Source organism: Nothobranchius furzeri, chromosome 6 (assembly GCF_043380555.1).
Source record: "Nothobranchius furzeri strain GRZ-AD chromosome 6, NfurGRZ-RIMD1, whole genome shotgun sequence".
Lineage (NCBI taxonomy): Eukaryota > Metazoa > Chordata > Actinopteri > Cyprinodontiformes > Nothobranchiidae > Nothobranchius > Nothobranchius furzeri.
This window is the reverse complement of record NC_091746.1, coordinates 76,438,791-76,460,929: the sequence shown is the minus strand read 5'-3', so window position 1 is coordinate 76,460,929 and position 22,139 is coordinate 76,438,791. Positions and strand designations below refer to the sequence as shown.

General features: G+C 42.3%; 1 protein-coding gene across 1 annotated transcript; it reads left to right on the top strand.

The window, feature by feature from the left end:
- Positions 1-32: 32 nt before the first annotated feature.
- Positions 33-20,287, top strand: LOC107375159 (transmembrane serine protease 6). Its single transcript, XM_015943543.3, has 18 exons — positions 33-267; positions 2,174-2,297; positions 3,541-3,683; positions 4,009-4,076; positions 5,338-5,525; positions 5,631-5,672; positions 6,991-7,195; positions 7,498-7,634; positions 9,032-9,144; positions 9,233-9,342; positions 12,258-12,400; positions 12,521-12,619; positions 13,295-13,408; positions 13,580-13,696; positions 15,108-15,276; positions 15,582-15,859; positions 19,519-19,655; positions 19,875-20,287. The coding sequence occupies exons 1-18, from the start codon at positions 193-195 to the stop codon at positions 20,043-20,045; spliced, it is 2,433 nt and encodes an 810-aa protein (XP_015799029.3). The 5' UTR covers positions 33-192; the 3' UTR covers positions 20,046-20,287.
- The last annotated feature ends 1,852 nt before the right edge of the window (positions 20,288-22,139 follow it).

The following is a 22,139-nucleotide window of genomic DNA, read 5'->3' as shown; positions in this document are numbered from 1 at the left end:
GTGTCAATGTACAAATCCAAAAAGGCTTTAGGGAACCTTTGGACTTGCAAACAATCCAGGAGCAGAACTGTGGCCATCAATGCAGCACGTCTGGTTGAAATTCAAAGTGTCTGTGTTCTACGTTCTGACACACACCAGTCCTTTAGGATTGTACAATGATTTTTCACAGAACAAGTAACTTGGAGTGATTCAATGGCACTCGGGCACGGCTCGAAGAAGTCTCTCTCATGTGACCAGGAGGTCACACCTGCCTCTCTGAACAATGAGGTTAGTAAGCCCTAACCCAAAAATATGTACTGTATTGTTTGTGTCTACGGACTGGTTTTATTATTAGTGTTAAACAATAATAGAGACAAAAGTCTTCTTTTGTAAATGGAGAAAAATGCAGCGTTTCTTGTGGTTTTAACTGCTAATGGAAAGAAATTCTCACAATGAAAACCTAAAGAGGCTTTTGTTCCACACAGTTTCAGGTTTCTTTATGTAAAAAACCTCATCCTGTCGGATGTCTCTCAGCGTCGCTGGGCCTTGTGTTCTAATTCATTTTCACACGTAGCAATAACCCAAGGGAAACTACACTTAACCCACAACAAAGTCTGGTAGCACCTTGTGGAAGATGAGCCGTATGTCGGTAAAATGTTGATGTCAAGCAACCGTGCCTTAGTCAGACTCTGATTTTAACAGAAACGAAAACAAAAATGATAGGAAACCAAAACCAGAGTAGGCAATCCACTCTCCTCGTCCACTTGAAGGAGCTGCGGCCTGAGACAAGCATTTGCTTGTTTTGTTTTAGTGATTTATATTAGATTTTATGTCATTTTTAAAAATTTAGTCTGCAGTGTACTTTGGTGGCCTGTTTGTGTCTCAAAAGTTCTGCATAAATAAAATTTGGGCCAAGTCAAGAGGGTGTTGACAATCTTCTTTTGTGGATTTATGCAAAACAAGTAATCTGAGTGAAGATGCTTGAAAAAGCTAATAGCACTGCACTGGTTGCAATTTTATTTGATTAATGCTCAAAAACTATTGTGTGTGTACTTTGGAGGGAACGAGGTGGCCCTGATCATGTAAACATGTTATGCTATACACTTCCTGGACAAAAACTGCCGTCACCAAAAGGTCACACACTCTAATATTTCATTGGACCGCCTTTAGTTTTGAATATGGCACACATTCACTGTGGCATTGTTTCACCAAGCTTCTGCAATGTAACAAGATTTATTTCCATCCAGTTTTGCATTATTTTTTCACCAAGATCTTGCACTGATGATGGTAGAGTCTGAATGCTGCATAAAGTCTTCTCCAGCACATCCCAAAGATCCTCAGTAGGGTCAGGGTCTGGACTCTGTGGTGACCAATCCATGAGTGAAAATGATGTCTCTTGCTCCCTGAACCACTCGTTCACTATTTGAGCCCGATGAATCCTGGAATTGTCATCTTGGAATATGGCCATGACATCAGGGAAGATGGAATAACCTGGTCATTCAGTATATTCAGGTAGTCAGCTGACCTCAGTTCTTGGAGAACATCCTGTTGCTGAACCTAGACCTGACCACCTGCAGCAACCCCAGATCATAGCACTGCCCCCACAGGCTTGTACAGTAGGCACAAGGCATGATGGGAGCATCACTTCATCTGCCTCTCTTCTTACCCGGATGCACCATCACTCTGGAACAGGGTCCATCTGGACTCATCAGACCTGTTTTTAATAATGCATTGGACAGTTCTTAACCCAATTTTAGTTGCTTCTGCAACCTCTTTAGATGTTTTCTCTGCTTGATGCATGCCAATGATCTGACCCTTCTCAAACAGACTCACATCTTTACATATATAACCATACATATTCCCATTTCACACAAAATTCTAATTAGTATTTTATTAGGCTAACTTATTTTTTGCACCTTAATCTGGCTGTGTGTGTGTGTGTGTGTGTGTGTGTGTGTGTGTGTGTGTGTGTGTGTGTGTGTGTGTGTGTGTGTGTGTGTGTGTATGTGAGTGAGTGAGTGAGTGAGTGAGAGAGAGAGAGAGAGAGAGAGACGTCTATTTTAGCCTTGTTATTTTATTTTACTACCTCTTACATGAGCAGTCTTTAGTGAGCTCAAAGTCAGTTTCATTGTACACCTGTGGAATGACAAAAAATTTAATCTTGAATCCATAAGTTTCTGTTTCTTCTGAACAGGAAGGAGCTACTACAAAAAATGTGACCAGAAGAACAAGGACCTGTAAGTGTCTGCTCGCCTTCCTCGTCATCTTCATCATAATCCTCATAATCACAGGAGCCACAGTGGCCTGGTACTTCCTGGGTAAGGAGTTATTTCTCTTTGTTTACATCATGCCAACATGGGATTGCTGTCAGCACTCTGGAGTAAAACAGCACAGCAGGTGATGAGCACAGGTCCACAAATCAGCTGCTACATGAATTTCAGTGTCACATTTTAGATTTTGTAGTTCTCTATTGCATCTATAAACACTCCAAACATGAAAATAGATCGTCCATCCATTTTCTGTCAGTGTTTGGTTTTTGGAATAATGTGCCTAAAACATGTTGTTTCAAAATGATGTGACATCACAAATGGGGATATTAGCATTGAACCCTCTCATGTGCAACAGAGAGCTGGAGGATCAGCAAGTTTGGAGGGAGTGGCTAGCTCCAGATAGTGCTGAACACTTGTTTATTCAATAAAACATTTGCAGTGGTCTCTTGTAGTAATGAATGCCTTGTGAGCCACTCAGGGTTCATGTTTTATCTCCACAAATAACACAAGCCTGGAGGTGTTCAGCAGTGCGGTGGAGTTGCTAATGCTAACAGTTAGCTTCTACTAGCCGAGACGGTCTCTGTTTCCTGGATGTTGAACCAGCAACAGACTTCCCCGTCGCGAGTCAAGATGTGAGTCCATGAATGTTAAGTGACAGTGTAACGTAGATCTGTCAGGCTTTTCTAATCCTAGAATTTCACTGTCTATTTTCTATCAGAAGCTAATGCAGGGGATAGGCGTAGGAGACTATTTTCATGTTCAACCTGTATGAAAAACTCAGAGTGACTGGTTATAATCAGAAATAATAATTTTAAAAAATGTGTTTTCGGTGTTCCATACCTTTAGTGACAGATTCCTGAAACTGCTCATTCTGGAAGGTACTGAAAATGTCAAGACGGAAACTGCTGAAAGTCGCTTCACATGAGAGGGATTTAGTGCAAAGAACCTCATCAACTGTGTAACATCAGATGTAAAAATCTTCAAATTATGCCATCTTTCAGACAAAAACATATAAAGTTAGGAATCAATTAAAGTTATTTTAAAGACTAAAAAGAAAGAAATCATACAAATATATAACATAATACATTTTAAGCAGAAGAAAAACATCTGACTTCTGACAAAGGCCGATAGCACCAACGTTAATATTTTATCATACATTGTGCCTCCCTTTGTTCTCAAAGGTTTAAAATAGCACTCACCTTTAAAATTTCACCAAATATCTGTTCGGTTTTCTGAAAACAGAAACGGCCACACTCATCCTCCTGGTTAAGGTGTTATTCTTTTATGACAGAATACAGAGTTTGGATGCTAGAGCCTCGTGTTCAGCAGCAATACACCGCCTACATCACCATCCTCAACAGGAACTTCTCTGCAGAGTTGTCCTCTCACAACAGCCCAGCGTTCAGGACAGAAGCCAAGAGAGTACAGAACACGGTGAGAGGGGATTGCCCTGAAAATGTAGTTTAACAAGAACAAACTGTAAGTGTTGTATCTGCCTTGAGGCCGTCACAGGAAACCTTAAAACCTGTGATTTAGGACATAGAGCACTGCTAAACTGTTGTAGCACCTGCTGCAAAGCTCCTTAAAATAAAAACACACGCCCATATTTGGGCCACGACATTGTCTCTTCAAAGGAAGAGGCTACTGGATTAACTTTAGGAGATTTAGGATCAGGAAGAAGATCAATCTGACATTCAAAGCAAGTGTCCAGTCTATAAATGAGATGTATGATATGACTGCATGTGTTTGTGTCCTTTAGATAAATATGATGATGAAAGTCTCGTCTCTTTCTCGATACTTCAACTACACCACTGTCTTTGCTTTTGGGTATGTGGACTTTCCCTTTTTTGACTTAGATTTAGAACCAAAAAAAAGTGAGTCAGCCTGCACTTATTTATGCTATCATCCAAGCATGTTCTCTGGATGTTCCACTTCCCTGCAAAGTTAATTTCTGAACCAATTCTTGGTGTGAGGATTCGTGATTGCTTCCGCAACGGACGTTCAATGTGTCTTTCCTGGTATAACGCTGGGATCCAGCCTCTTGAATTCCTAAATTCAATTCAATCCAAGTTTATTTATATAGCGCCAAATCACGACAAGAGTCGTCTCAAGGCACTTCACATAATAAACATTCCAATTCAGGTCAGTTCATTAAGCCAATCAGAAATAATGTTTCCTATATAAGGAACCCAGCAAATTGCATCAAGTCACTGACTAGTGTCAGTGACTTTACAGCAATCCTCATACTAAGCAAGCATTTAGCGACAGTGGAGAGGAAAACTCCCTTTTAACTCATTCACTGCCAGCCGTTTCCTGATCACTAACGGCCTTTGCTGCCAGCGTTTCTCACCGTTTTTACTGTTTTTTTTAAGAGTCACAAAACGTTGCGCGCTAGCATGATGTCGATGCCAAAACAACCAAAACAAAGTGGAGACTCACCTCTTACATCAGGAAGAAGCCGCGTGTTTCGAGCGTTATCCGTTCTTTCATAATCCGTTGTCGAATTGTGATCGGCAGAGGCTTTTCCGGTTCGCGCCTCACTTTTTTTTACAGGAACGGCCCAAAACGATCTCCAAACACATGGATGTGTTGCTTCCTGATCATGTGATCCGTGACGTATGCGGATGAAGATCGGCTTCAGGGCTGAGATGTTTGTTCTCTCAGTGCGGGGGCTCGTTCCGATGCTCAAACAGTAAAAAATGCAAATGACGACTTTAGTCGTCAGTGGCGGTGAACGAGTTAACAGGAAGAAACCTCCAGAGGATCCTGGCTCAGTATAAGCAGCCGTCCACCACGACTCACTGGGGATCGAGAAGACAGAACACACACACACCAACACCAGCCAACCCGTACACAAACACACATCCACACACAACATATGGACACAAATGGACACATCCTGAGTGAAGACAATGAGTCTGAGGAGTGAAACTGGAAACTACCCACCATCATTAAGAAACAAATATAATCATGAGCTTCTTTAGAGATTCTGTTAGAAAAGGCCAATGAAATTTAAAAAAAGAGAAAATTGATATTTCACAAATTAGCTGCATCTTTACTGATTTGTGAGCTGTCTGTGTTTCTGTAGGGAAGGGAGCGTGGTCGTTCACTTCTGGATAGTTCTGTCTGTGCCCAGCAGCCATGATGGAAGAATCACAGTGGAGAAGCTCAGCAGGAGCCTGGAGGAGAGCCTGAACTGGTACAGAGGGCCAGAGGTGGAAGAGACAGCAAGCGTGGCTGATTATCTGTTCAACCGGTCCACTTTATCAGTCAGTGGTGAGTGTGTGTGTGTGTGTGTGTGTGTGTGTGTGTGTGTGTGTGTGTGTGTTTGATATCATTTTATTTAATACGTTTTCCTGTTTTTTGTTCTGCTGCCTACAGAAACCGACAACAAAGTCATAGAACTTTTGAAAGCTTCTTTTGGTATCACTCTTTTATTCACGTCTATCTTTTTTCTTCTTCCTAATAATTTTGAAGAATTTTGATTGGACAAAACATTTGCTTAAAATGTTGCTTACAGATGCACTGCATGTGCATTTAGTATTTCAAGCTATTTTATATCTGTAGCCCACTTATGAGCTACATGAATACAGAGATTTGATATCATTTAAGTCACAGAAATAATGTTTGACTGATTTGTTGAGTAATTATTTGCAATTTCAAATTTTTTCATAACTTGTTTGATTTTGCTGGCATGTGAGATCAGATTTGTTTCTTCTTTAATAATCAATCAACCAATCAATCAATCAATCAATCAATCAGTCAACCTACTGACTGACCAACCAATCAACCAACCAGCCATCAGCCAACCAACCAATCAATAATTCAGAAACAAGGGATCCTTTTAAAAGAAAGCATATAAAAAAAATAAAACATATAATTACATTACTTTCTATACAACAACTTCTCCATCGCCTCCAAAAGCAAAAGTATTATGTAGATCTGCTCTTTCTAAGCATTGTTAAGGACCTTTTTTTTTCACTAGCAGAAATCTCAGTTTATATTATTCATTTAAATTAATGAGACCATTTGGGTGTTTTTATGTGAATACAATAAATTTACTGTAGCCAAAAGGTCATCATGTCATTTAGTTTTTCAATTTTTGAAATTTAAGTTTCCAAATGAAAGTTCATTTGGAAACCTAAGAATACTTAAAAAAGACGAATAAATAGATCATCTAACAATCTGTCTTTATTAATCTGACAGTATTTTTGTTTTTTCTTAATTTATGGACAAAAAAAACTTTCCCCAAAGATGAAAAAACTGATGCTCTAAAAGCCATGAAAAGCCATCATTTTTATTGCCCATGTTTTTGTGAAGTCAGGAGAACATGTTTCTGGAGAATGGGGCCATTTGTGTTGCATGCTGTGGCTCAAGAAGAGAAAAACGTTCTTAGAAAATGTTTATCTCCACAAAGAATGAAAAATAAGAAGTAAAAAAGAAAATTGTTCACATAAATGGAAAAGTGGATTTACATTATTTTTTCATTATTTCAGGGCTTCAGTAGTTGAAACCTGTGACCTAAAATCATTCAAATGATCCTAAGTGACCTAAAAGTGAGAAACAACATTTTAGGGTCAATAAAAAACATTTTCATAGCATTTATTGTTTTAGAATGGAGATGTTACTAATGTGCAATAAATCTTTTTCTATAACACCTTCCATCTTTGTGTGTTTCTCAACAGCCTGTGCTGATTAGTTTAATTAGTTCTCCAACAAATCTATATTTTTATCTGATTAGACTGCTACCGCTATCAGAAGGTGGAGTCTAGCAGCCCCAGATCTCTCCGTGGCCCCGACACACACCGCTCCTCCTGCCTGTGGCACCTCCAGGCTCCCCTTGGGTTCCAGCTGGAGCTCCACATGGAGTGGCTGCTGCCCGAGTGTCGGGACAGGCTGGTGGTCTACAACTCCCTCACCCCCTCTGACAATCACCTCATCACATCGTGAGTTCATTCAGCTTTTACAGTAACTGTTCAACTATTAAGATCAGGGCGCAGTGGGATCCAAATATAACTTCAGCTTTATTGTCTATGCATGAGGAATGAACTCAATTTGTTGGTCTAGAACTTTTGCATAATCTGTGATGCACTGAAGCTCACCAAGGTTATAAAATCTTGAATATGAAACATGTATATGAATAATCTTACTAATCCCAGTGTATCTTAATTTTAAGACACCTTAATTTTTAAGAGATTCAGAAAAAGCTAAACCAGCTTTCCTGCTTGTGTTTGTTTTTCCTCTGAAGTGTGTACGGCTGCAGCAGACATGAGAGAGTCATTCGCGTCCTGTCATCAGGCGAGTGGATGACGATGGTTTGGAAACAAGGCCTTTACAATTACAAGGACCCCTTTTCCTTGTCTGCCCAGGCCTGGCCCCAGCGGGGTAAGATGGAAAATGTTATGCTAAAATAAGAGAGTGAAGGTTATTCGTGCTTCAGTCATAAAAAGATTTCCCATTTTAGAGAAAATATGGTTATCAACATGAACATTTGCAAAGGAAACCTATAATTTTGTATTTGTACTATCATTTAATTTCACACATTAATTATTAATAATGTTCATTATAACAAAATGGGCAGTAGAATAAGATAAGAGATGGAGATAAAACAAAGTCAACTTCAAAGGTGCAATATGTAAGAATTTGTGTGAAATAATCACAAAACAGTTTAATGTCTCAATTGGGTTAGAAGGAAGGTTACATTGAAACAGATTTCCTTCTCAGCCGGCCGGGTGGTTGCCAATTTCATCTCTTTTAGAAGAAGAAGAAAAAGAAGAAGACAATATTTTATTTAGCCCCTCTCAAGATAAAAATCACAAGGTGCTTCACAAAAACAAAAACAAAAACTTAAGTATAAAAAGATTTCAAAAATGGTTAAAAAAGATGTTTAAAAGGTGAAAAGAACAAAAAAATGTAAGGACAGGGAGAAAGAAAATGAATAGGAAGGAGGGAAATCAATGGATGTTGGAAAAGGTGGAATAAGAACAAAATAAGGAGAGGATGGTGACAAAGGTCACTCAAAAGCCAGAGGGACCTAGCCTTTGTTTAACATCTATCTTGTGGCGGGGTTTCCAAGTTTGCACCATTTGTAACTCGACACCAGCTGGCAAAAACATCAGCTTTGTGGGAAGAATGTTAGCCAGTAAACAGGAGCAGCCCAGAAGTTGTTTCTTTTACCCCTAAGAAGCCCCATCGTCCTTTTTGATTTACTTTAATATTGGGTAAAAAAGCTAGAGGCTAACATTGAGCTAACAATGCTAACAGTGACTATGAAAAAAATAGCCTAAAATTTTTTCTAATTTTTCAGTTACTAAAAACTTGATGTTACAGTGAAATTATCCTATTTGTCAACTTAATGTAACTTGTCAGCTAGAGTCTCCATAACTGGCAACGTTTTCTCAGCACAAGCTCATTTGACCCAAATTTCTTTTTTTCATGCATCTAGAAGAAATTTTCGAAGTTTCAAATTCTGTTTTTCAGGAAAATGACAAACCCGTCATTTTAAACCAAAAACTACCAGATTTAACATTATTAACCATGTGAGATCATTAAAAAATAATAAATGTCATAGTTATGGAGACACTGAAGATGCAGGAAGGAGGATTTTAAAACGAGGAGGAGCTAGCTGACAGGAAATAGGAATAGGAAATCTCTATCTGCAGTGGCAAGCTGCACTGACTTTACCAGACAAAACGCTTCAACTTATTCTTTTAATTGCTGTCTAATTCTTAAAAGGTTTGTAAGTTTTAACTCCTATTTCATCTTATTTTTTAATTTCTCAGACTGCAAGTCCACAATCCAGCTGAAGGCAGAACCAGGGGTCCAGGGGACTCTCAGGACCCCTTTTTTTCCAAGCTACTACCCTCCAAACAGCAACTGTACCTGGACTTTTACTGTCAGTGAATATTTTACTTATGTTACATAAAATCCATCTGCATTCAGCTCTCTCTGATCATCATTAATTACTGTCCATGTCATGCCAGATTCCCAGTGCAAAGATAGGACTGGCTTTAGAGTTTGAGGGCTATGAGCTGAGCAGAGCCACCTACAACCAAGCCTGTACCCAGGGTCAGTGGGTCATCCAGAACCGAAGGTAAGCCAGGTCCAACTGAATGTGGTTTTAGATTTTTACTTTGATTTCTAACACTCAAATCAACAAAAATGGTAAGAAAAAAGTAACAGGTCATCCAGAACGCTTCTGCCAGGTTCTTGACAAATATGCACCAACATAACCATATTACCCCTGTCCTGGCACATCTTCACTGGCTCCCTGTCATTTTCAGAGTACAGTTTAAGTAACTGACTTTTGTATTTAAAGCACTCAACGACCTGGCACCTCCCTATTTCTCTGACCTGCTCACTCTCTATGTACCCATGCGCATGTTGAGGTCGGCTGACCTCCTGCTGCTGTGCACGCCCCGGATAAGATACAAATTGCGGGGTGAATGAGCATTTGTACATGCTGCCCCAAAGCTGTGGAACTCGTTGCCCATTGGAGTTCATCAGGCTCTGCCATTTGCAGTTTTTAAATCTCGTTTAAAGACCCACTTTTACGATGTTGCTTTTAGACAGTGACTCGTTTTAGTGTTTTATTGTGTTATTGTTTGAATGTGTTCTTAGTGTCCCTCATGTTTTATCTGCTTTTGATTGGTATTTGTATCTTCTGTTTAAGTTGCTTAGATTGGTTGTGTTTTGGTTTAGCCTGTGCAGCACTTTGGGCAGCTCCCATGCTGCGTTTTAAACGTGCTATGTAAATAAACTATGGTATGGTAACATATGATTAAAATATACTATATAATAACCAAGCCGAGCCAACTTTATTTATATAGCACCTTTCAACAGTAAAGAACTGACCAAAGTGCTTCAAATACATTAAAACAATACACAGCATAAAAATACATAAAAACTAAACTTAAAAACTGGAATTAAAAGACTCTCATGCTGATTTAAAAGTCAAAGCGTAAAAAAGGGTTTTCAAAAGAGATTTCAAACCAGACGGAGAAGATTCTGACCTAATGCAGCACATTCCAGATCCTAGGAGCCTCTGCAGAAAAAGCCCCGTCACCTTTGAGCTTACGTCTCGTTCTTGGGACTTCAAGGAGCATCCTGTCAGCTGACCTCAGAGACCGTGCAGGGGAATGAAAAATCAATAGCTCAGAGAGGAAATCTGGAGCAAGGCCATGCAGAGATGTAAAAACCCATAAAAGTACCTTGATCTAATCTGATGATGGATAATATATAATTGGTTCCATCCATACCACATAATAATGATTATTTGAAAGACTACATTTTTATATTTTCTCACAGATATGGTGTAATTAGTGTTTTTGAGTCAAGATGGCGCCGAGTATGGCTGCCCACGAAGCAACAGCTGTTTTTTGTGTTTACTACTTTTTCTTTTTCTTTATTTTTTCACGAGTAGCACATGTATCCTTTTTACATAACTGTATTTTTTGCACAACTCTGTTGCTGTGAAGCTCGCACACAAGAATTTCACTCGCATGTACTGTACCAGTGTACCTGCACATGTGACGTGACAATAAAAGTGATTTGATTTGATTTGATTTTTACCATTCAAAGCAGGCTTATCTTTTCCTGAATATGCCCAAATGTAACAACGTGCAAAGACTTGTTTTCTTTCCTGTGTGCAGGTGCTGCATGGCCTGTGTGCAGATAGATTTTTGGCAAACACATATTTCTTCTTTTAGTGTCCCCCTCAGAAACACACAAGTCACATTCAAGTGACTGTAGAGCTGATGGCAAAACAATATATGAGCAAACCACAAGGGGGCAGTATTTTGACCTGATTTATTTTTTATTTTTTTTTTGCCATTGGAGCAAAGGCTCATGGGATTGTTGAAGTATTTTAAATGTGTGGAAGAGTAAAGAAAAACGTTTAAAATCTTATTTATGATTATAGCAGTTAATTTTTTTATGCAGGATGAACATGAAAATAATCTCCTACACCTATCTCCTGCATCAGCATCTGAAGTGTAGGAGTTGAAAAGGCTGACAGATCTACGTCAGACTTAACGTCCATGTACTCACTCATCTTCATTCGCAATGGGAAAAGGCTGTTGTGGGTTTAGCGTCCAGGAAACAGCAGAGAACGACTCAGCTAGCAGAAGCTAACCGTTAGCATTAGCAACTCCACAACATGGTAGAATGCCTCCAGGGGTTTTGGAGAGATAAAACATCAACGTTGCAGAGCAAACAGAGTCAGTGGCAGAGTTGTGTTGCTGTTATCCAATCCAAGACAAGATGTCCCATTTTCAAGAAAAAAAGAGTCCTAATCCTGTTCCTGAAAATGGAACAGCAGAACTTCGTTTCCTCAGAGTAAGACTTAGAAGGCATTCACTCCTACTAGAGATCACAGCAAGTACTGATTAAATGAGCAAACACATCTTTAATACATTTTTGTGAGAAGAGTAGAGAAAGAGCTTTTGAGTTAGAGGTTGCAGAACTTGACCTCTAAATTTAGCCAGATGTCTTAAGACAACATATATTTTATGCTCTTATTCTGTTATTTTATATTGTTTTCTTTTAATTGTCCCTGCTGGTCTTATATGTTTTATTTTAATTGTACAGCACTTTGGTGGCATGTTTCATGCCATTAAGGTGCTTTATGAGTAAACGTCGATTTGATTTGACATGTAACAAAATAAGCAGTATGGCACATTTTGATAGAAGTGTAATTTAGTTTATTCTTATTGTATGATTAACAACAATTAATATCTGTCAGCTAGCATAAAAACAGGCAAAAACAATAGAATTAGAGACTAAAAGATTAAATAAATAGTTTTGAGTCTTTTGTTTACGAGCTGAAGAAATCCTCACCTCTCTACAGCGTACTGGACAGCAGGGGGCAGCATTGTCTCAATCTCAGATTGGATTTGGTCTATTTATTTATTTACTTGTTAATTATTTCAACCATTACCTGTCAAGGAATCATGGAGTTCCACAGAATGACATTTCTATTGAGTTTGAACATCATCTTTCATTTTTCAGACTGTGTGGCACCAGGGGTCTGCAGCCATACTGCGAACGCCTTTTCCTCCTCTCAGACATGACCACCGTTGCCATGACATCCGAGGTGTCACTAACGGGGCCAGGCCTTCAGATGCAGTATAGCGTCTTCAACCTTTCAGACCGTAAGTTATAGCTTTGAGAGGAATATTCACGCAGACTTATGAGCAGATTCATAAATTATCAGACTTGTGTGTGTGTGTGTGTGTGTGTGTGTGTGTGTGTGTGTGTGTGTGTGTGTGTAGCTTGTCCAGGTCAGTTCCTGTGCACTGTGAGCGGCCTCTGTGTTCCTCTGTGTGATGGGATCAAGGACTGTCCCAACGGACTTGATGAAAGGAACTGTGGTACGTAAATTACTTGTTTTAATTCACACTGAACTAAATGATGTATTTCCAAGTGAAAACAAATATTTATAGTTGTAAAAGGCTAGAAAGCCACAAAGAGCAATAAAGCTTCATACTCAATTTAACCTCATCGTGCCCACTCTCCCAGTGAGGCCACTTGCCACACTTCAGGATAAGTAAAGCTGCCGGATTCGTATCACACACTCAGCTGAGGGTAGGATTTTTCAAGCAAAACCACGCAAGCTGGATCACAGCATGAGTTATTAATGAAAGCAAACCAGAGGCTGATCTTGATCTAATCTGATGAGTTTGGCCTTCCTAAATCTCATTAATCTGCTTGGAAATGCTCTCCCATTTTAAAAATGAAAAGAAAACCAGATTTGCCAGCTTCTAAAGCTACAGTACTGATCTTTAGTCACGTACTTAAAATTTTTTTTTTAGAAAAGTGCAAGTATCCATCTAAAATTTGCTTCTACTTTAACCCTTCGAGCCCGAGCGTTCCCTAATCGGGGGACAAGCAAGTGCAGCAGTGACAGCCTACAGGACCCAAGGGCATTTTTGCGTATATTCTACATACATAATGTAATAAAAGGGCAAAAGTCAATTATGTAGCCCATTCCTAATGAAATTACAAACTTAGAAACACAAACTAAAGCTTCCTTGTTGATGTTTCAGTTTGTGTTGCGCAGTACACATGCCCAGAGGACAGTCAGTGTGTGGACTACTACAAAGTGTGTGACCAGCACCCAGACTGCCTCAAGGCCACAGATGAGATGAACTGCACCGGAGGTAACACACTCACCTCCACACATAAACAGAGTCACAGCCTTCAGCAGCTCCCTCACTAACACAAATGTATATTCCACCTTCTCTGTATGCTTAAATATGAAAGAATGAGCTAAAGAAATGGCTTCAGTAAATATATTAAATGCATGTGTGTGTGTGTGTGTGTCCGTCCAGGTGTGGTGTGCACTGATATGACTTATGTGTGTGCGGATGGAACGTGTCTAAAGAAACCCAATCCTGAGTGTGACTCTGTGACCGACTGTCCCGACGCCTCCGATGAGAATCAGTGTGGTGAGATTGTTTTACAGAGCCCATCAGGGGTCAGGTGGGGGATAACTCTGAGGTCGCAAGAAGCCGTTCTCTCAGTTTAGTGAAACGAGTGTCGTTATTTTATGTTCGGTATGTGAGTGCTGACAGAAAGAGTTATGTTTCTGGTTTTCCCAATGTCACATTGTTAAGACACTGCTGGACAAATATCACCCTCTCGTGGCAATTTAGTGGTATTACACAGAACTAATGTGGCAACATGCTACCCTGGCCTGCCAGACTCCTCCTCTGTTTAATGCTGCACAGAGAACGGGTCTAGTAACTCACAGGCTGAGAGGCACATGGGGCGGGACTAGGCAACTCAAAAATAATAAATCAGAAAAAAGACGGAAATGCCGATTGTACCGCGCGACGCTGTAGTTTTTCAGCTGTAGTAAAAAATGGTGTCTCACAACGGCGCAAACGTCTTTTATTTTTAGAGCATGGACGTAATTTTCACTATAGAAGTGGGGGGACACGAGGGGGGGGGGGTATAGAGTATGATCTAATGGGAAACAGGCTTCAACAGAAACGGTTGTTTTCCGCTTGGTCCTAGAGCTCAACAAGTGTCAATTTAATATAGCGTGATATTGTTTTTGGACGGTAAAAAGTGCAGGGGTCAAAACTTGACTTTGGAAAAAGTGTGTGTGTGTGTGGGGGGGGGGGGGGGCATGTCCCCCCCCCCAAAAAAAATTACATCCATGTTTTAGAGGAAAGGCTTTTAGCACTTCTACTTGTTGTGGTTTTAAAGACATTCAAGTCATTTAGAACAGAGGAAAGAGCCGCAGCGAACTCCGCCGCTGTCTTCGTTGTTTATGAGAAACTGAGCGTCGCTGTGCGTGACGTCCGCAACGCTGTCGTTTTTTAGCTGTAGTCAAAAATGGCGTCTGGCGACAGTGCAAACATCTTTTTTTAGAAGAAAGGCTTTTAGCGCTTCTACTTGTTGGGGTTTTAAAGACATTCAAGTCATTTACAACAGAGGAAAGAGCCGCAGCGAACTCCGCTTCAGTAGCCATGTTCGACAAACTCGGCGTTGTGGTGTGTGACGTACGCTACTCAGCGCTGATTGGCTCGGTTAGAATTCTCAGGGGGTCATTTGAATAGGAGAGTTCCCAGACCCGTTCTCTGTGCAGAATTAAACAGAGGAGGAGTCTGGCAGGCCAGGCTAGCAACATGCAGTTGTCAAAGCTCACAAGTTACTGGAGTGTTTACAGTGTTGACACTTCAATGCAAGATTCATGTGCATGACATCAATATGGAGGAAAACATTCAGCTTTGTGTTTCATTAGTTTAAATAAATAATTGCAAATGTTCTGTCAGTATCTATTTAGAAGTTTGCTGAAACCGTTAAAGGCATGTTCTGGTGTGTGTTTAATGAGTGTGTGTGCTGATTCAGACTGTGGCCTGAGACAGTTCTCCAGTCGCATAATTGGGGGGACCGACGCCTCGGAGGGGGAGTGGCCATGGCAGGTCAGCCTGCAGGTGCGGGGCACCCACATGTGTGGAGGAGCACTGATCTCCAGCCAGTGGGTGGTCTCCGCCGCACACTGCTTTTACGATGATCCGTAAGTGCAGCGCTCAGGAAGGAGAGGGAATATGGTGATGATTCAGATGTTTTTTTCAGTACCAACAAAAGAAAAACAACCTCAGGCACTTTGTTGCTCAAATGTTCTGATATCTTCACTTTGAACGCTTTCTTTGAAGTGTGCCGTTTGATCTCTTTTGGATCTATTTTTTATAATTCTGGACAACTTTTCCTGCTTCCTCCTCATCTCCCTGTGTTGAGTCCTGAAGGATCTGGGTTGAATTGTGACAACATGCCAGTGTTTTTAATTTAAAGTCATTTATGTTTCTTGTGGTCCTGCTGCAGGCTCTATTCCCCATCAGTGTGGACGGTTTACCTCAGTAAACTGCTGCTCCACCGCAGCAGCCCCACAGAGGAGGTCGCCCGAGTTCAGAGCATCCATCTTCACCAGTACTACGACGACGAATCTCACGACTATGACTTGGCCCTGCTAAAGCTGGACCGACCAGCATATGCACTGCTGACGGGGCACGCTCGACCCGCTTGCCTGCCACCGCCCACCCACCAGCTGGAGCCGGGCCTGCTCTGCTGGGTGACTGGTTGGGGTGCACTGCAAGAAGGAGGTAAGCTGGTTAGGAGGCTAAAGGATGTAATAATTCATCTGATTGTGGAGGAAATGAATTGTGACTTCTTTGTGAATTTTTTCATTGAGCTCTGTCATGGATACGTCTACCAATAAGCGGGAATTCCTCATATTCCGAGTTTGGAAACTCCAGTCTGCTTCTGGTCCAGTTGACTCCTGCTCAGTCCCTAATTCCTGACACCAGAAATGTTTTTTTATATAATAAGCTGTCATAAACATATATTTTAGTTCTGACTTGCCTGTATTTCCTTGTTTTGATCATCCACACATCATTTACATCTGTTGCTGTCAGTCATCTTTAACTTCTACATAGGCTCAAGACCCACCTTTTTAGTTTAGCTTTTAACTGATTATTATTTATTGCATGGCTCGTTTTACTTATTTATTTTAATTACTGTTGCATTACACATTTATGTTTTTTATTTTTATAATCACATTTTATTGGATATTTTACTATCCGTATTAGCTCTTGTGATTTTACATGTTACATGTTTTAATCCTTCCAGTGTTTTCTCTGCGGAGCCCGCTGCCTCAGGATCGGTGGTCGGTGGCAGCGGCTAGGGCGCTCCTTGGGTAGTGCCCAGGTAGTGGTGGGGGGTTGCCACCCTCCCTCCCAGGGTGCCCTGGATTGGTGTCTTGGCTGCTGCCGTGGATCTGCTGCTGTTGAGGCAGATGGCTCCCTTGATGGCATGTTTTTCATTACCTGTCCAATCTGAGCTCAGCCTTGTCATGGTCTGCGTCTCCCCTCATGTGTCTCCTTGTGTTCTCCATCCCTCTCTAGGTTCCCCTTTTGTGTCTCATAGCGCCCCCATGTGTCCTTTGTCTGCATCTCATTTATGTGTCTCTCTGTGTTCTTCATGTGTCTTCTGTTTGTAGCCCTCCAGATCATTCCTCCCAGGTTCTGTGTCCTTGTAGCTTCAGCCCTTTTTGTCCCCAGCTCGGGGTGTGTGTGTGTGTGTGTGTGTGTGTGTGTGTGTGTGTGTGTGTGTGTGTGTGTGTGTGTGTGTCCTTCCCCAGTCAGGTCTGGTGTCCTCCCCTGCTCCTTTCTGCTCCTCCTCTCGATTATTGTTTTCACCTGTGCCAGTTCTCCACACACCTGCTCCTCGTCTCCTATCACTCCAACCCCAGTGTATAAAACCCTCTCCTTGTCTCAGTGTTGTGTCGGTCCATTGTTCTTCTGTCACTCTCTTCTCGTGTTATCTCTAGTGTTTCCTGTGCTTCCAGTGTCTCTTAGTCTCTAGTGTTTTTGGATCCCCTGCTCAGCTTTTGGGATATTTTGGTTTTTTGGTTCCAGCCCCATTTGGATTTATTTTTGTTTTCTTCGTCCTAAATAAAAGGATTTTTTTCTTTATATCTACTCCTGCCCCGTGTCATCCTGGGTTCTGCATTTTGGGTCCAAACCTCCTCCTTGCTCGCAACGTGACAATGGACCGACCTACCCAGGACCCAGCAGAACCTCCAGTTACACCAGCGCGGATGTACAATTTCTATGGTGACCCGGACGCCTGTCGCGGTTTTATTTTGGACTTGATGAGGTTTTATGGCGCAGACTGTTTGGACACAGACCTGGTTGTTTATATGGTGCTCTGCCTAAGGGGAAGAGCCCTGCAATGGGCCAGCCGCTACCTCGAGCAATATCCTTTAGAGGAGATGCATTTTTGGGTTTTCGCTGGACGCCTGCTGCAGCCCACAAGCTCCCTCCTCTCTCATCTCCCCACCTTCCTCCGATCCAGACGGTACTACCAGCTCTTTTTCGATGGATCACTATCTGTCAGCGAGCGCCGTTGTAAGGGCCGGCCTCTCAGCATCTCCAAAGTGCCACACCTCCACACCTTCGCCTTGTCCTGACAGCACCACCTCCCTGTCCCTGGTGGGCTTTTACTCCTCTTCTCCCTCCGTTTCAGCCGACACCATCATGGCACCTCCGATGGCCCGAGCTTCCACACCTCCACCTGCTCCAGACAGCACTGCTGCATCCTCTCCGGTGGGCTGTCATTCCTCCTCGTCCTCTATTCCTGCCGACATCACCCCCGCACCTCCGAGGAGCTGTGCTCATCGCAGACGTCACCGCCATCACCCACAGTCATCTACAGCCAGAGTTGTGCCGCCTGACCAAGAGGCCCCTGCTCTGCGTCCCACGTCTGAGCTCCATCTGCCCTCTCCGCATCCTGTTCCGGCGCTGAATCCAGTAGTCGCTCTCCCCAGTCCCCAGTGTCCCCACAAGAGTCCACGTCCCTGTCTTCAGTGTCTCCAGTGTCCCCAGTGTCTCCACAAGAGTCTACGTCCCCGTCTCCTGTGTCCCCAGTGTCCCCAGTTTCTCCACAAGAGTCTACGTCCCCGTCTCCAGTGTCCCCAGTGTCCCCAGTTTCTCCACAAGAGTCTACGTCCCCGTCTCCAGTGTCTCTGTTTCCCCAGCGGGAGCAGCCCTGTATGGCGCTCAGCCAACTGTAGCCACAGGTGGGAGGGAGATCTCGGGAGGAGCGCAGAGCACATTGATTCCTGCAGGCTGATGACCTTGCTAGGCAGAAGTCCACAATCCGAAGGCCGGGGGGGGGGGGGGTCACAGCATCTGTCTGCATTCCTTCCTTCGTGGGGGTTGTTTTTTGCAGCTTGAAGGCTGCCTTGGCATCAGATTTGAATAACAAGACTTTGTTTGGGTCAGGCAGAGATAATTTTCCATCCATTTTGCGCACTAATACCGGTAACGCAGCTAGGACATTGTCCAGCTTACGGTTCACCTCGAGTAACGTCCCAGTCTGTGAGACATCCGCACGGGCGGTGCTTTCCGTGGGTGCGGGTCGCCCTCTAATCGCTCCCGTCTTCCCAAATTTCCAGAAAACCAGATATCCTCCCACTCCAATCAGAAGAAATCCAGTGATCATCAGGCCAAATATCCACATGTCTTCGACATCCTCAATGGACAACTGAGAGAGGCTTACGATCCTCCATTCTTTCCAGGAATCGAGTGCAGATCCTGCTGCGTGTGTCCCTTGAGGTCAAGTGGGAGCCCCCTCCTCCGTTCTCATCGTAGAAAAAAATCTTATCAATCGCGTTAAATGACCAGTTAAGTCCATTTCCAAAAAATAGGGATTTTCAGAGGAAATGCAGAGAAGCGCTCTGTAGGCAGACAGGACAAAGAGCCTTGGGAAAAAAGATAAGGGAGCAAAAGCAGAAGCGTCTGTACTCTGCGAGTGCCGGAAGAGATTATATCTACTCCTGCCCCGTGTCATCCTGGGTTCTGCATTTTGGGTCCAAACCTCCTCCTTGCTCGCAACATGACAAGCCTAGTGTTGTGTGTGTGTGTGTGTGTGTGTGTGTGTGTGTGTGTGTGTGTGTGTGTGTGTGTGTGTGTGTGTGTGTGTGTGTGTGTGTGTGTGTGTGTGCGTGCGCCTGGGAATGGTTTGTGGATTGGGGGTGAAACTGTCATAATTGTTTTAAGTGTGGGAAAGGGAGGAAATGTGGGTTATATGGGTCTTTTAATCTGTTAAGCACTTTGTGTTGCTTGCTTTTTTTTAAATAAAGTTTGATTTTATTTGATATACATTTACTTTTTTTCTGATCCCAATTTATCTTTTTGCTCAAAAAGAGCCTAACAAGTCAACAACCACAGTTTGATCTGTAACCTTTGACCTCCTCCAGGCAGAACCAGTAACATCCTTCAGAAGGTGGACGTGCGTCTGGTCAGCGAGGAGGACTGTGTTCGATCTTACGGTCACCTGGTTACTCCCAGAATGCTTTGCGCTGGTTATCGTATTGGAAAGAAAGACGCCTGTCAGGTAACATTTAACAAAGTGAGGTGGCCAGTTTCTCTCTCTCTTTCTCTCGGTGACTATCTGGTTATTGATTTTCCCTTCATACCAGCCATGGAACGTGTTGCAAAAGCTGGAGGTCCGAGCACCAAGTGGCATCATAAATCTTTTTTTTTTTTGTGGCAGTTTTGTCCGGTGAAAACTTCTATCCCTCACCTCTGACTCCTGTTTTTTTGTCTCTGTTAGGGAGATTCAGGCGGCCCCTTGGTTTGCCAGGAACCCTCAGGACGCTGGTTCCTAGCTGGGGTCGTGAGCTGGGGCAAAGGCTGCGGTCGTCCAGACTACTATGGCGTCTACACTCGCATCACCAGGCTCACTGACTGGATCAAGCGGGTCACCAGCAACACCACAGCATGACAATCTATCAGACGGTTGTCATTTTTAACCAAGAGTTTATTTTAAAGTCCAATATCCTTATTTAAGCTGCACCTCTGGCGTAAAGTGTTTATAAAATGTAAGGAGCACCATTGTTACAAGCTGAACGTTCGTTTCCCAAACTACATTTTTATATTCTGTGTGTGCTCGTCTGACAAGAAATCATTATTAAAAATAAAAATGCAACAGCTAAAAGTGACAGCATTTTCTGTCAATGCGCTAACCACTTTAGAGGACTCATCCTTTATGCCTCCTTCACATTGCAATAGGAACCTGCTGCACTCTCAGTGCCCTGCTGCAACATGGCTGGACTTCAGAAAAAATGGGAAACATCCTTCAATGTGAAGGAGATCCCGTTCTTCAGATTGATTTTTCCCATCACATCCCTCATTCTGAGAGACTTCTCTGCATCATCATCATGCTCAGAATCCTTTCCTGGATCCCCTTTCTTGGACTGAATCAGGATGTAGCTGCATGCCAGATTCGGCTATGCTAGCATCAATCTGGTGTTTTCCCTCTTTTTAGGAATGATGTATGATTTAGTAAAAATCTATAGAAGTGATAGTTCCACCCTGTACTGTTAAATAATACAGGCAATACATTTTTTTTTACTAAGCCCACCCCCTATCTCATAGAGCAACATGCTATTTGAATTGACTGCCGTTCAGCATTAGCCAATAGCGTTAGACATCTGCTAATGTACAGATGTCTGCCAGGGAGCGTGCACAAGTGATTGAAGACATACTTAAATGAAAAGGGATTTAGTGGTAGTCGCGTTGCTGTTATCCAATCAGAGGCGAGATGTCTAAATATCTCGCCATGTTACGCTCTCCTCTGATGTGCAGGCGTTTCTTGGTCTAACGTACCAAAAGGGCCAATTTTCACCTATATATTGACCAACATATGTCTGTGAAGGTTCTCAGTCATCCATTAGACTACATTGACCAACATAAATCCACTTTCTGTTTGACCTTCCAAACCCAGAAGGTTCTGCTCAGTGCGTGTTTACATACAGAAAACATCCAGACAAACATCCTCTTCCAAGGTCCTACACACTGCATGAATGCCAGACGTCAACATTCTTCACACTGAACAAGTGAAGACACCATGACTTTTACAACTCATAAGCTCACAATAATCATATGTGATGAATGAACAAGATGTTTGAATGAAATGTTTGAATAATCCATGCTTAAATCAATGATGGCTTTAAAAAGAATATTGTTCTTACAATGATCCATTTATATCACAAATCACTTAGTGTTTGATTTAACAAGTTAATCATTGTTTACACTCGTACACATTACAATAAGACACATATTAAGGTTAAGAATTTTGTATCTGAAGGAAGGCGTGGCTTTCTGAGGGATGTTGGTAAATACTCAGAAATGTGTCAAATTCTGATTGGCCAAACTTGGCCAGAAATCATAACAAAGTAGTTTAATAAAACAAGAATTACTTCCCGAGTAATTCAGTTTCCAGCTGATCCCAAATCGGGAAAGAAGCCTCTTCTGAAACAAACTCCTTTGACCTTAAGTCAAAACCTTTCTGTGACGCTGCAAGTGATCACAGACACAACAGCTCTTTTCAGAGCTACTTCACACCTACCATAGTTTCCGGACTATAAGCCGTTACTTTTTCCCACGCTTTGAACCATGCGGCTTATAATGAGGTGCGGCTTTAGTCAACCAGAAAGGATGGATGCTGGAAAGTCTAATGAAGGAATGGTTAAAGGAGCGCTATGGAAAGCGCCCAGGAGGATTTTTTTCACAGTAAAACGGCGCTGCTTGTTTTCCCAGCTTCACCCCGGGATGATGACAGCAACACGATGAGCGACACTGACATCGCCACAGAAAAGGTACGTGACAAAGCTCTTCTGAGGCTGTTCAACTCCGACACAGAAGATGATGACTTCAGTGGTTTCAGTGCGCAGGAGGACGATGAATAAACTAATCAATAACTTTTATGTTTTGTTTGATACTGATCAGTTCAGTTACGTTCAGCTAAACTACGTTTTCAGTTCAGTAGATATCTGCGGCTTTTAGCCCATTGCGGCTTATACTGAGGTGCGCTCTA